The 16,097-nt window shown below is 34.6% G+C and overlaps 1 protein-coding gene across 1 annotated transcript in view; it reads left to right on the top strand.

Annotated features, from left to right (window-relative positions):
* The window catches only part of LOC128250531 (uncharacterized), a 74,082-nt gene that overhangs the window by 237 nt on the left and 57,748 nt on the right, over window positions 1-16,097 (top strand). The window contains exon 2 of the mRNA XM_052975771.1: window positions 2,353-2,478. Coding sequence (XP_052831731.1) covers window positions 2,353-2,478 — 126 coding nt within the window. The remainder of the gene's footprint in view (window positions 1-2,352; window positions 2,479-16,097) is intronic.

Here is a 16,097-nt window from a genome sequence, read left to right as displayed (position 1 = left end):
ATATATATATATATATATATATATATATATATATACGTGAGAAAGCGTAAGAGAGGGACCATCTGGTGTTATTCTTGCCTGCTGAAGTAAATTACTGTAAGATGAATGAGTGAATGTACGAAAAATGTAGACTAAGGAACATGTATTAAGGTACTACATTTGTTCTCATAATCAAGCTCTAATGATCATATTAAATCGAATATTCAGGAAGATTTTGTTTTAACAAGAAAAACATACTGAAGATACAAAGAATTCGACGCTAAAATATCAATTATTCATTTTGTTTGTTTAATGCTTTTTAGTTTTATTTTTAGCTCATCGTTTAACATGGACAAACCTCCTTTTCATAATGATCTAATGAGCGAAGTTTGTGAGTTAGAACAATGTTTGTAGGTGTCAAATTGGTGTAATGTTTGGCTTTCAGTTGTATGTTGCTTAGTATTTCAAAATATAGAAAACAACCTAAGCACCTCGTTAAAAACATGTGTTAGTGGCAGAGGTTGTAAAATACCGAGAGTTCATATTTACCCCCACTTAAACGTGGATGTACAACTAAAACAAACTCTACTGCGGTAGATCCCACGAGAGAAACCCCCATATTGGTTGTTGGTACATAATGCACACTTGTTTATATCACTTGCGGGGTCATAAATACTCGCCACCTCCAGCATTAAGACAACTATACCACATGAATTCTTAGTCTGGTCAATAATGGCTGCTCGACCGCAAATATAGTAGCGACTCATCTCCCTTCTAGCGATATATAGAAAACAATATCAGAACAGATGCTGGTCTCTCGATTGACCAGAGAGCTTGCGAGCGATATAAATAAGTGGATATTTTGCACCAATAGCCGATATCAATCTTTCTCGCATGGCATTTATCGCAGTATGATTTGTTCTTAAAGAAGATCCACGTTTAAGTGGAGATAAATACCTAAATGGAATGAGAAAAAACGCAAATGATATATTTTATTTCTCTATTATACATCTTTCAGTAATTGGAGAGCGGGCATCTTGGGGAACTATTTTCAAGAGTTTAATCGCGCAAATCAACCTCAGTAATAACGATGTCAAATCGATCACTTTTTGCCGAATCATTAATTTACAGTAACGTAAAAGAACAACTGTATCTGTCAAGCGGTGGACGCGAGAAACACCCGCAACAAAACAGACACATGCAAACATATAGCGTGACTGAGAGGTAAGCAGATCGCATACCGAATAAACTTTCTGAGTTCAGTCACACCGCATGAAAACTTGGACAAATGGTGCGAACTATAGCCCCGGGTCGACCAAAGCCTCGTGAGTGTGTGTGTGTCTACAGAAAACATAGATTTTATCCTAACTGTATATCTTCATAGATTCAAAAATGATATTGTCATAATATTTACCTTCAAATTTTCCTCGTACATACCTATATTGAATGTCTTCAATCATATTTATATTATTATGGTGGCACAATTATCTTATTATTATTGCTTTGTATTACGGTGTCAGTTGTTCACTACCAGTGAACTAAGAAGACACCACTTATTTTTCGAGCACCTTCAGGAGTATTCGGGCGGTTCCAAGCAGTGCTGTTTTCTGCAAGTGCTCCACCTTTATTGCAGCCTCTCTTTGTTCCATTTAGTTCAAGGTTTGTAGCCCCTATTTGTTCCATGTACTTCTCAAGATATTATTATTATTATTATTATTATTATTATTATTACTATTACTATTATTATTATCGTCGTTCACTTGATGACAATGGCCCTTTTTTCTTTGGTTCTATATCTTCTGGAAAAGTTAGCTCAATCATATAAATATCATTTTTATTCTCATCATCGTTATTAATTTTAGTAAAATTATTATTATTATTATCATCATTATTACTACTTTTATTAAAATTATTATTAATATTACTATTATCATTATCATCATTATTATTACTATTGTCATTACTATTATCATTATAACTTATTTTTATTATCATCATCCTCATTACTATTATTATCATCATTGTTATTAATTGAAATCAAAAATGTATGATATGATAATAATAATATTAATCTTTTCTACTCTAGGCACAAAGCCCGAAATTTGGGGGGAGGGGGCCACTCGATTAGATCGACCCCAGTACGCAACTGGTACTTAATTAATCGACCCTGAAAGGATGAAAGGCAAAGTCGACCTCAACAACAACATCGACAATTATGTTCTTAATGCATCTGGTGTACTGTAATGATACATGTGTATCAACGAATAGAAATTTACCAACTTTTCCAGTTTCTGTGTACATATGGTGTGTGTGTATATATATATATATATATATATATATATGCATCTATGTATGTGTATGTGTGTGTGTGGGTGTGTGTATATATATATATATATATATATATATATATATTCATATATATGTATGTATATATATTCATTTTATATATGCATATATATATATATATATATGTATATTTATAAATGTACACACATATATGTATGCGTGTGTACATATATAATGTGTGTGTGTGTGTGTGCGTGTGTGTGTATACACACACACATCTATGTATGCGTGTTTTCATTTTATATATATATCGGTGTGAGCTAGGGAGAGAAAGTGAGTTTCATGACTTCAATTCTGAAAACTTATAACAGTTTTCGAGTATAGTTATTTTAATCCTTATTCGTATTGTTTTGCACAAGTGTATCGATGCGTTTGTGTTAGTGTCTCCGGGTATGTCTGTGTGTATGTGTGTGTACTTATGTATGTAAGTGTATGCGTGCTTCGATGACGCCCACGAAAGCTGTAGATTTGCCAAGGGCAATTTCAAATTGCAGATACCTGCGACGTAGCCTTGCTGTTTACGAGCGTATTTCATAATGACATTTGTAGATTGATATTAGTTGGAAACTGGACATGTTGGCAGAATATTGGATGTAAAAGTCTTGAAATAGAAGTTCAAGGCTAATATTTCCATATTTTTCTCAAACAGCAAATACAAAATAGCACAGGCTATATTCGCAGATCAAATAATATATTTTTTCTTTATTAATTTAATTTATGTTTCGTTTATGACTTAGTTCAATGTGTGTTATTGTGAGAAAAGTGTTATTCAATAATAAAGTGACATATAAATATGAAAAATAACTCCAATATATACTGACGTAGTGCATATCAGTTATGATGATTATGTATTATTTGATTATTATAGAATATTCTAGAGGCATCATTAAAAGTAATTTTTTCTAATCGTTTTTTTTCTATTTTGATGTTTATGTTGCTGATAATTATATTAACTAGATAAAGGCGATGAGCGGTCACTCCGGGAGAAATACCTAGCGGCATTTCGTCCGTCTTTACGTTATGAGTTCAAATTCCGCCGAGGTTGAATTTGCTTTCCATACCATTCGATCTAGTGAATGATTTAGAGATTCTAGCAATTCTGATGTGTTTGTGCTAGTGAAGGTAATTTGGTAAGGAAACACAATACGAAAATACAAGACAAGTCCTTTAACTTGAATCTCAATACCACCATTTACCCTGAAGCGGAATTTAAATCTAAATCTGTGAATGCACAAGCCTATTATTCTACTTGAAGGAGTTGTGCGTTGCATTATTCTATGTCAATTAGGCTAATAAATGATTTTCGTTTTACTCAATCTTCTACATTAATCTTTAAAATATGCCCTACGTGCATTCTAGAATTTCTGGACTAGATCCAAAGATGAATGAAAAGTATTGTTGATGACGCCTGACAACCATAAGTGGTGAACCGGTTCCGCAGACGCACTAGCATGGAGTTCCGCTGAAACAAGGTTTGGGTACTGCAGTTAACGCCTACATTCCAATCCTTAATTTTTTTTTTTACTTCAAATTAGAATTACGTATAACTATATATCTATATAGTCGATTCAAACATGAACAAGCAAGAAAGTAAAACGAAAAAAAACACGAAAAACAACAGGAGGAGGACGTGGAATAAGTACAGTGTTACTGGACGCTCAGAAAAGGAAAGAAAAGAGAGGATTTAACGTTTCGAGCGGAGCTCTTCGTCAGAAATATAGGAAAAGTCCAAAGAAGGGAAAACAGAGAAAGACAATCGCCAAGGATGCACACGCGGTTAGATATTGCGCATATGTTTATATTAATATGCATATGTATCAGTATGTGTATCTCTTTTCTTATGACTGTTTGTGTGTAGACAGCTAAGAAATTGGCAGTATTGCTTCAGCTCTCCAAGACATGCTCGTTAATTGAATCGAGCACTTCACGTTCTCAGTTCAAATATGACCTATGTTAACTATACCATTCGTTGTCTTGGTGTCCGGGAGCATAAATAACTAATCAATAATTGAGATCCATTCTTTAGATTCAATTTGTTGGTTTCTTGATATACACTTTAGATAGAGTCTCCTACACATGCAGTTTTCGCTTCGTCTCGAATGGCACACTACTATTAATTATATATATATATATATATAAAACATTTTCTTACTGACAATATTACACACACATTTACAAACTCAGCTAAAAATACGCAAACTTACTCATGAAATTTGTCATTGAGGCACAGACATATTCACAAATTCTTTCCGAATGTAGAGCCATAAAAAGTGATAAAGAAATTGTAAAAGAAAAATGGTGCACATGAAGTTATGGTCGTATAAGAAGCATTTAACGAGGAAAAGTTGTGACACAAAATACACGTCACCAACACGAACACAAACCGATGTCTTTTGAGGATGGGAAACTGTTTGCCGCAGTTTTATTGAAGACAGCCGCAAGGATTTATGACATTCTTTGAGACAAGTCGCTTCTTTCTACTTATTATCTTATTTTATTTATTCCAATCTTGGTTATAGTGTTTATCTCTTCCTCGTTTCTCTCTATCCGCCTCTTCATGTTTCCCCGTTTCTTTTTAAAATACGTACAACAATAAAGAATTACTTGAAATAAACTTCTGTAAATATGTCATAAAATATATTTTACTCAACACGATTCAGCGTTTGTCTTGACACTATATATATGTGTTTGTATGTATGGATGTATAAATATATATATATATATATATATATATATATATATATATATATATATATATATATATATATATGCACATATATACGTATATATATACACATATGCATACATATATACATACATACATGCATACACATACATACATATATATGCACACATACACACATATACATACATACGTATACACATACATACACATATATATGAACACATATACATATATATATATATATATATATATATATATATATATATATATATATAAACATATACACACACATATATAAATATACATATATACTTACATATATACATATATGCACATACCTCTATATATTTTAGATTTTCTATTGACAAATTTATTCGAGTTGATCTTATCTTTATACTTATCAATTCGTTGATCACACAGTTAGTGTTTATTTTATTTTCATTGGTAAACATTCGACTGCTAGACTTTCTATATATTTGCCTGTTTCTCTGTTTGACTGCATAGCTGGATGGATGTCTGCATGGCTCATTCGCTGGCAGAGACTTTAGTTATTTTTTATTCTACCATTTTAGCTTATATCTGCTTCTAGATCTTCACTTCTGTATATATATATAAACGTGATGTGTGTGTATTGAAACATATATGCATGTGTGTGTGTGTATGTGTTTGTTATGCTTATGTGTAGACGTATGTGTATTGAAGCATATATATATATATATATATATATATATATATATATATATATATATATAGGGTAGAGATATTCTGTTAGACAATTTTGAAAATACCATTACGTACTGCCTATATTCTTACATTTAGTATACTTGTTGTAGATTGTATGGTTGAGAAAGCATTTGTAAATCCAATGTCGAATGTTCTAGTTTTTCTCAATCTCATCTTCAGAATGGAGTATATTTTGGTTGTTGCTATTTTATCGGAAGTACCAGAATTGAAACTTGTGCAGATATCGATTTCAAATTTTGGCACACGGCCAGCAAATTCGGGAGAGAGGATAAATCGACCACAATATTCAACAATTTTCAGTCGAGCACGCGCAAATTTCATATTTAACTCGTAATCGCAAATAACCTGAATGTATGCATGTACGTATGTAAATGTGTGTACAGACACACGCATATATACACAAATCTGTCTCTCTAACTATCTATCCACATCTCTATATCTTTCTATCTATTCATTTATCTATCAGTCTATTTACATAACTATAACTATGTACTTCAGTGTGTGTGTGTGTGTGTCTTCCATAGATCGGCACTATTCAAGTATCAAAGGCTTTCATTAAACCAATGAAAACCTGGACACTGTCCATATACTGCTCTGAGGGCTTATCCTGTATCTACTTTGCTGTCAACATTGTATCCATTGTTCGCTTGCCAGAACGGAGATTTAGATAGGACATCCTTTACAAGGTATTTATTCAGTCGTAGAAGGGGATATAATCGACAGAACGTTGCCAACATATGACAGTAGAGCAATACCTCTATTTTAGCTACTCTTTTTTTTTTTTAGTTTCTCTTATGGAGAGGCAAGATAATTACATTCTTCCAGTAACTGGAAACAGCACCATCCCTACATACTACAATTATAAGATCGTGACGGTTCTGTACGGTACTACCACTGCCAAAACGCTATCTCTCAGCAAAAAATACCATTTTTGCCGGAGGCTTTTGTAACAAACTTAATTATGGTAAATGTAAACTTGTTCGTAGTAAACACTCCCAGCGAAAATAAATACAACGATTTAAGGACTGTGAGACGTCTTCAATGAAGGTATGAGAAATATGAGAGGTAAACTTAGAAAGCAATACCCGCCATTGCTACCAATGGAGGAAAGTAGTAAACGTGCTTATTTCATGCACAATTTAAGTGAGATGCATGAAAACAGATGGCCAATCTAGTGAATAGAAGAACCTTTTACTGCTATATTTGCGGGCGCGTATGCTGATCAAGAAAAATGTTTTTAGTGGCTAGATAGGGTCTTCCTTGGTGATAAGTGGCCAGCGATCCCGTCGTATATATGTATAGATATATATATGCTAGTGTGTCTGTTTGTCCCTCACCATCGCTTGACAACCGATGTTGGTGTATTTACGTCCTCATTATATAGCAGTTCGGCAATAAGAAACTGATAGGATAAATACTAGTCTAACAGACAATAAGCCCTGGGGTCGATATTTTCGACTAAAGGCGGCACTCCAGCATGGCCGCAGTCAAATGACTGAAAGAAAACAATATATTTATGTGTATTTATATCTATACCTATTCCTCCCTCTCTCTTTCTCTTTATATGTGTATGTATACACACACACACACACACACACACACATTTATAAACTATTTGCTTCCTAAGTTTCTAGCCTTCTGCCACAATATCTATAATCGAAATATTTCTACCGTTAATATCTCGTGTTTTAATCAGGCCCAATCTCTACCTACGACTATTTCTCCCTATATGGCTACGTGTTACAATAGATTGTGTTTATTTGAGGAATTATTTTCTTGCTATATCGAACAGGTGAAGCAATAATCTAAGATCTCTCATTTCAGTTCGATTTGCTTGTAGAATATTGATATATATATATGTTTTACTGTTATTTTTCTCTGTGCTGGCCTTTATCAATAAATTTGTGTGCTGAAACACCTTCTGGCTCGACTCCACCATCTCACCTTTTAATATATTATACTAAGTGTACATTACCATACGTATTCTTCTATTAGCACCGTTGGCTACGCTCTTTTGAAACAGATTTACCATTTTCTTTTCTAGCATACCGATCTACATCATGGTCTCTTCCTCCGCTACACTGTCCTTCCTCTTTCGAAGAATAACATATAGTTTTTCTTTCTCCATTATATGAATCCAATTTCTTATTTTATCTTGTTAGACCTGTGTATAATAGTTTATCTTCAAATTCTATTGGAAACGAAATTGTGTCAACTACACTTTATAGCATCATGCAAATGGCTCGTCTATTATTTTCAGCAATTAGTTATTGAAATCAGAACAGTAACATGGCACTGCTATTATGAACTATCGCCTCTCAGCTTCGTGCCAATATCAAACAGTCGCATAAATGCTGACCTTTATAGAAAAAGTCTAAAACTTTGCAGCAAGTCAAAGTAAAATACGATAAGATATAATCTAATCAGTTAATCAAGTGTGAAGATGATTTAATATTTCCAAAAGAGCCCATTGGTTCATGTGACCCAAATAAGAATAATTGTGGGTCATCTGACACGAGAATCGGCTATTTTCTTGATATCATTTGTTATTCCTTATTTTATATTCTTTTTCCGTTTGGTCTACAATTGTTTGTATTTATCTTTTATTGATTATTTCCGATGCGAAATGTTAATGTAGATTCACTGTATCTTGCAGCACAGAGATGTTTCCGAAAAACCTTTGTCATTGTGGCATAAAGGAATGCTGCAGCAGAAACATATTCTGGTATAAACAGCGATGACCTTGAAAGGAAATCTTTAATAAATAATATGCTTTGCACAGATATATATCTTCAATCAGACTGTATAACATGTTGCTTAGAACATAAATGATCGGTTTTCGCAGCGAATCAATGCTTCTGTACCGTTCTTTAGCAATACTTCATCAATACTGAATGATATACGTAGGAAGTTATTGTATGATTGTACAAGAAGCAAACACTACAGAAAGGAAACCGCAGTATAATTTCAAACAAGTTGGATATTATTTCACAACGTCAAGAATAAGAAATATCTCCTACAATGAAACCAGATTATTTGTGCAATTTTTTTTTTTTAAATTTTAAAATGAGGGCAAAAAGCGATCCTTAACTAAACCAATGTACCCTCGAGAAATAGCAGCCAAATTACTCTGGAACCAAAATTTACGCCCTTACAAGTATTGAAAGAAAGAAAAGAAAAATGAAATAACTCGAGATCAGACAAGTAAATAATGTGATTGAGAGTTCCTAAAAGAGGTCTCCTGGAAAACAATCGGAATCCTAATAAACAATGAAGAACATTTTGAACAATAAATTTTGGTTTCAATATCAGTGTTAACAAAGCAGAATAGCTCTGACAGTAATAACTTTCAGCTCGGGGTGGATGTGCGAATAAGCCAAATAAACTAACAACATCAGTAGTAGCAGCAGCATAAAAAAGACAATTCCAGATTTTATAATTTACTGTTTTATTACAGTAAATTTTATGTTTATTACAGAAAATTTAATAATGGTTAATATAACCGGATGGTTCTGGCATCAATATTTTTGATCATATATTTCACTTCCGAAGATTAATTATTGACATGACAGCCGATTTTATTCCTCGATGAAGGCTATTGTCTTATCTATTCTAGTCTTCCCGAATCATTCATCTCTCCTCCTGCAATGACCCATACGGTCTGATATCGCCGTTATTCCTATCAGATCTATCAACAACCTCTCTATGATCACAATCATTTCCAACAGGTACCTATGATTAATTACTTTCCACTTATTGTTACATCTTTTGAATATGTAAGGTTATTCTGTCCTATATGTCTGTCTTCTTTAATATGGTTCACAGTGTACGATTTTATGTAAATTTCACTTATATTCCTAACAGTTCAGGTGTCGAGGCTCCCTCTAGAAAGCTGTTTCACTGTAAGAAATCGATACATAATTCTTTAAATGAACATACTTAGGTGGAGATAAGTTTTGCCTATTCTGAGTGTGTCATATAGTTTGAATTTTGGTTCTTGATAATTTAAAGACGACGCTACCTCCCACGGGAATTGAAAGTTTGTCACACCTTTCCTTTCGTTAACAATATGGCTTAAATGTAATTCACTGAGATACATAGTGAATGAGAGAAATAAATGATAACGCAATAGATCGGTTTGACTTGTCTGCAAAGACGTTCCTCTGGTTGGAATGCAGCAACGACACATGACGTGTACCGCTGTGCACATATGTGTATGTGGGAGAAAGAATCTGAAGCTGATTTATCCTAAATACAAAAGCATCATTGAAACTTAGTGATGACGTAATACACAATGTAAGTATGGATCAGTGTCAGATTTATGAAGTAACAATTTCTTATCATCGAAACATTCCGGCTTCTTTCTAAGTATTCCATAATGCTACTCTCGTTGGTGCTGTAAAATTTGTTTAGTATCTTGTCGCCTTTTATTTAAACACACAAAGATATGACCAACTTTTATTCCGGCAACCACCATCCTGCATTTTGTTTCAGACGTAGCGCAAACAAAATTTTGTTTTATTAAATAAGTTGTCAGTGAATAAAGGGCTGTTCCCTTCAAACCTGTTTAGGTTTCAGAGACTGGTGAAAACAAAAGAAGTAGTGTCCTTCAGCTAGGATTCAAATTTCTCAATTCTCTAACAGAAAACTAAAATTCACCAAAGTGCTGAGTGATACCGTTGAACCATAATGTGAACAAAATATAACACAAGGGTTAAAAGAAAGATTTTTTTTATTTTTAGGGGTGTCGAATAAGCCTTGTTGGTTTATTGTTGTTGTTAGCACTCCGTCACTTACGACGTTGAGGGTTTCAGTTGACCCGATCAACAGAACAGACTGCTCGTGAAATTAACGTGCAAGTGGCTGAGCACTCCACAGACACGTGTACCCGTAACGTAGTTCTCGGGGATATTCAGCGTGACACAGTGTCACAAGGCTGGCACTTTGAAATACAGGTACAATAGAAACAGGAAGTAAGAGTGAGAGAAAGTTGTGGTGGAAGAGTACAGCAGGGTTCGCCACCATCCCCTGCCGGAGCGTCGTGGAGCTTTAGGTGTTTTCGCTCAATAAACACTCACAACACCCGTTCTGGGAATCGAAACTGCGATCTTATGACCGCCAGTCCGCTGCCCTAACCACAAGGCCATTGCGCCTCCACTGTTGGTTTGTTATATAGAGTTATAAACATCGCATCATTCCGAAAGGACTTTATATTGGTTTACTGCAGGACTAAATTTCCCGCCCACAAACATATTTACAAAGCGTGTGAGATCGATATGAGGAAGGTGTCCTCGGGCTGGAGGGTCCTCAGACTATTCACAAAACATACTTCGCATATTGACACCAACCTGTCAGAGCAACACATTTTGTATTTACCTACTTAACCTAATGTGGCCCCTTGTTATTGTAGGTCTTGGTAGACCATTAGACAACGTATTTTGCGATATTTACTTAAATCTTTCAAGTTCAAATCTCGAATCTAGTTGGAGTCGAACTTGCATTTCCTAGGTTCAATAAAATACTGTAGGTACCATATAATGAATCAGATGAAAAACCGATTCTCCCCCGGCAGGGTTTGGGTCATGCAATGGTATATTAGAATAATATTCTGCTTTTATTCAATGTAATGTTCAAGAGTTATACATTATCATCTTATCATGTTACCAGAGTGTAGTAGAATCTTTCAAATTTTGAAATTACACGATAAAGTTTTCATCAATACATTAAATGTTTCACTATACCGAAATAGAGTGCCGTAATAATTAGCAATGACAGAAAAAAAAATAGTTGCTTTGCTGTGACATTCATGTATTCCTCATTGTTTCATGAACTCGCGGTAAAAAGAAAACGCTGGTATATTTGCATTATAGAACGGTTTCGTGGCATTCCGTAACAATCAGATGCTACAACATTTTGTCATTAGCAAATATACCCCTTTTGATGCACAATCTTTAAAATATGTAAAGGTTTTGAAATTTACTGTAATAAATCTATATTTAAATTTACCACATTCTACTTCAGAATATTATTTTTCGATATTCTAAATTATAAGATGAATTAATAGTCCAGATTTATGCACGATATTATATGCATATAAATTAATTTCAATTACTGAGCATATCTAAAACTACTTCCGCATACACAAGGTATACACAAACACATTGACAGGCACACACACACACATTTATAAATACGCTCGCCCACACACACATATTAATGTACAATTACACGAAAGTTTACACCTAATCACATATACACGCGAACTCATGAGCACATATTTGCATTACACAAAACATGTATATACATAAGTATATATGCAGAAACGTATAACATATACATACAAGTATATATGTGTGTGTGTGTGTGTGTGTGTGTGTGTGCTTATATATAATTATTGAATTACAAACAGCGATAGTGATAGCAAATAATAAGGTTATTAATATCAAATATCATCATTATCATCATTCTCCTCCTCATTCATCATCATTGGAATAATATAATTCTAAGCAGTGTCGACATCATCATCATCCCTCTCATCATCTTTAGCTCCGTCATCAACCTTGTCTTCAATTTTTGAAATTGCCAAACTTCCCAAGAAGATAATGTCTTTGTAAGAACACATCGAAGATTCAGATATCAATTAGGTAATGCATTGTGAAAGTTTCTATGGAACCGAGTGGTAATATACATATTCTTGTCCTTGAATCTTATCGCTTTTAATTTAGCACCATTTTCTTTTTCTTCTCTCCAATGTGTTCTGATAAATAGAAAGAGAACATTCTATAGGCCGATCATCATGTCACGCCAATGGAAGATAATTTGTTTGGCTACAGAACTTTCCACCAAGCTATTAATTAATTCACTTATTTCAAAGAATCTGTCGAGATTTTCGAAAACCATTAAAATCTCGAAGAATTTGTTCAAAACAAAACAAAAAAGAAAATAATCAGGAAAATTTACAAACTATAAACATAAAATAAACAACGAATACATATATGCAAATTCTTTTGATGCAATGTTTTGAAAATTTTGGTAAAATGAGATTTGTTCCATTTTCAAGAATTAATCCAGCATAAAATATAAATAAATGTATATAACATTCCATGTCTCCTCTTCTCACTTTCTCTATATCTCTTTCTCTCTCTCTAAATTCGTACTGACATATGTATGTATATGTGTCCATGCACATACACTTTGCATATATATATATGTGTGTGTGTGTGTGTGTGTGTGTGTGTGTGTGTGTGTGTGTGTGTGTGTGTGTGTGTGTGTGTGTGTGTGTGTGTGTGTGTGTGTGTGTGTGTGTGTGTTTGTGTGTGTGTGTGTGTCTCCGTGTCTGAATGGATGTAAAACTATGTGCATACATATATGTGTGTGTACCTGTGCATACTTAATGAGACACAAATATGTGTGTGTGTGTGTGTGTGTGTGTGTGTGTGTGTGTGTGTGTGTGCAAGATAGATAGACTTCTATATTCTGTCGCTATTCTCTATTATTTTAATCATCTTTCACAATTCATAAATATATTGATATATGTATATCTATCTGCCTATCCATCGCCATGGCTCTATATGGCAACCACTTATTTTTTGTATGATATTATATTTGTTTATGTATGCATTTCTGTTTTGTAGTTTATTTACTAAAATCTGGTGCAGACTGATGATGGGAAGCTATTATGTATACAGCATACAAACAATAAACTTAGAAATATGACTGAACATATTCAAATAACGAAGAAAAAACAACAACAACAACACCACCAATAAATATAACTTAGAAGAAACAGAAACACAAGTGTATAAATATTATCAGAGCTCTCATGTTTGAAGCCATGTTATATTCATCCATGACTTGTACGCTCACACAAAAATGTTAATATATATCAATATGAGATCTAATAACTCGAACAACGTTTACGCAAATTATTAAATACACGCTTTCAGATATGCATGCATATTCACGTAACTAGAGTATCACTGGTACTTCGTGTATTCTTGCACAACCTATTATTATTTCACTCGCATTTTTTATTTTTTTTTTTGTTTTCTAATAAGACTCTTTAATTTTCTGTTTTCAATTTTGAACCCGAAGAAGATAAGCATACAGTAGAAATATCTGTAAGTCATTTCAAATCACATCACACTCTCCTTATTGTGTATTTACCGTGTAAAGGAGTCAAGTCATTCTTCAGACAATTATTATTATTATTATTATTGAAGGCGGCGAGCTGGTAGAAACGCTAGCGCGTCGGGCGAAGTGCTTAGCGGTATTTCGTCTGTCTTTACGTTCTGGATATCGAACAGTGCTGGAGGGAGGGAAGGACAGGCAGGCAGGCAGGCAGGCAGGCAGGCATGCAGGCAGGCAGACGCACACACACACACATAAATATATATATATACATACATGACTGGTTTCTTCCGTTTTTCCTCTACCAACTCCATTCACAATGCCTTGGTTGGCCCCAGGCTATAGTAGAAGACACATGCCCAAGGTGCCACACAAGCTTCTTACCACGCAGCTGCGCTTGCACCTGATGTATGTGTATGATATCATTTCTTAGTCTCCTTTCTTTCATTATATATTCATGCAATTATCTTGCGTGTTTCTCCATTGCAAATTTGAAACGAGGCACTCATCAGAATGTCATTCGTGGTTTGTTACACTAATACAGAATAAACCTGCCTGCTGCCGTCATGTGCTAGAAATTCGATTTTAAGGAATATTGAAGAATGTTTTCTTTTTGATAAATATGTTTTCTTTTAAGCATTTCTGAATGGATAAAAAGATCAACTATTAACCTCACAGACCAAAGTTATCGAGTACAATATTATCAGGTTTTACAAGGAACAGCTATGAGGTAGAAAGAACAGTAAACAATTTCATGGAGCGTGATGTCTACATGGTCGAAATAATGTCTGTGAGTGTCTACGAACTTGAGAAGTAAGTATGAGCGTCGTCACTCGAATTTTGCATGATATGCCTTGTTCAGACCTATACAACAACGGATGAGATTAACAAAATATCACTGTGTATAAAATGCTCTCATTTGCAAAGGTTACTCTACTATTTCGTGCAGATATTGAGACGTCCATGTCTACTTATCGACAATGTTTTTCCTTGTTTTCACTCGGGTTCTTCTTGTTTCTGTTTTAGTTGTTGGCACTCCGTCGCTTACGACGACGAGGGTTCCAGTTGATCCGATCAATAGAACAGCCTGCTCGTGAAATTAACGTGCAAGTGGCTGAGCACTCCACAGACACGTGTACCCTTAACGTAGTCCTCGGGAATATTCAGTGTGACAAGGCTGACCCTTTGAATTACAGGCACAAAAGAAACAGGAAGTAAGAGAGAGAGAAAGTTGTGGTGAAAGAGTACAGCAGGGTTCGCCACCATACCCTGCCGGAGCCTCGTGGAGCTTTAGGTGTTTTCGCTCAAGAAACACGCACATCGCCCGGTCTGGGAATCGAAACCGCGATCCTATGACCGCGAGTCTGCTGCCCTAACCACTGGGCCATTGCGCCTCCACTCTGTTTTAGTGAGCATGACGAAAATGGAGATGATTTCATTGGGTTTATTGATCCAGGAGCAAGATTTGAATATATATAAATGGGTGCACTAAAAAATATACAAGCGTATATAATATATATATATATAGTAGTAACAATCACAGAATCTGTAATTTATAATGTTATGCTTTATATATCCGAAGTTGATTGTTGTCTGTAGTTATCACGCAAATCATGTAATTCTAATAGAATCACACTTTTGCATCATTTGCTCAGCACTAAACTATCCACCTATCCAATAAAAAATGCAAATCATGTACTTTCTCCATTATATAACAGAAGAGAAGGTCTGAGAATGTGATGTTTGTGTGATAGAGGAATGATTGAGAAATACGGTGGTATTAATTAATACAGCACTAACACGTACAACACGTTCGTGTCACTTAAACATAAACAAACCTACACTCACGCACACATATAGAGTGTGTGTATACCTAACAGCCTTCGCTCATGAATCTGCTCCAGCTTTTAGTAAATAAAGCATGCCACAGAAACACATACACAATCAAATGCAATGTTATTAATAGAGAGACACATACAGCCATAGAAATAGATAGATTGCAGCATGGCCGAAGTCTGATGACTGAAACGAGTAAAAGAACACACACACACACACACACACACACACACACACACACATATATGGTACTACTAAAGCAGCGCGGACCCGTCCGCGCTAGCTAGTCGTGAGTGGTCGATCCTAACCCTAACTATTCCTAACCCTAAACACGTATTCATTTGCACACGCGGTTTAAGGATAGGCTTAGGGTTAG

The sequence above is a fragment of the Octopus bimaculoides genome, chromosome 22, assembly GCF_001194135.2.
Source record: "Octopus bimaculoides isolate UCB-OBI-ISO-001 chromosome 22, ASM119413v2, whole genome shotgun sequence".
NCBI classification, from domain to species: domain Eukaryota; kingdom Metazoa; phylum Mollusca; class Cephalopoda; order Octopoda; family Octopodidae; genus Octopus; species Octopus bimaculoides.
The sequence above is the reverse complement of the archived record's forward strand: the minus strand, read 5'-3'. Positions and strand labels throughout refer to the sequence as shown.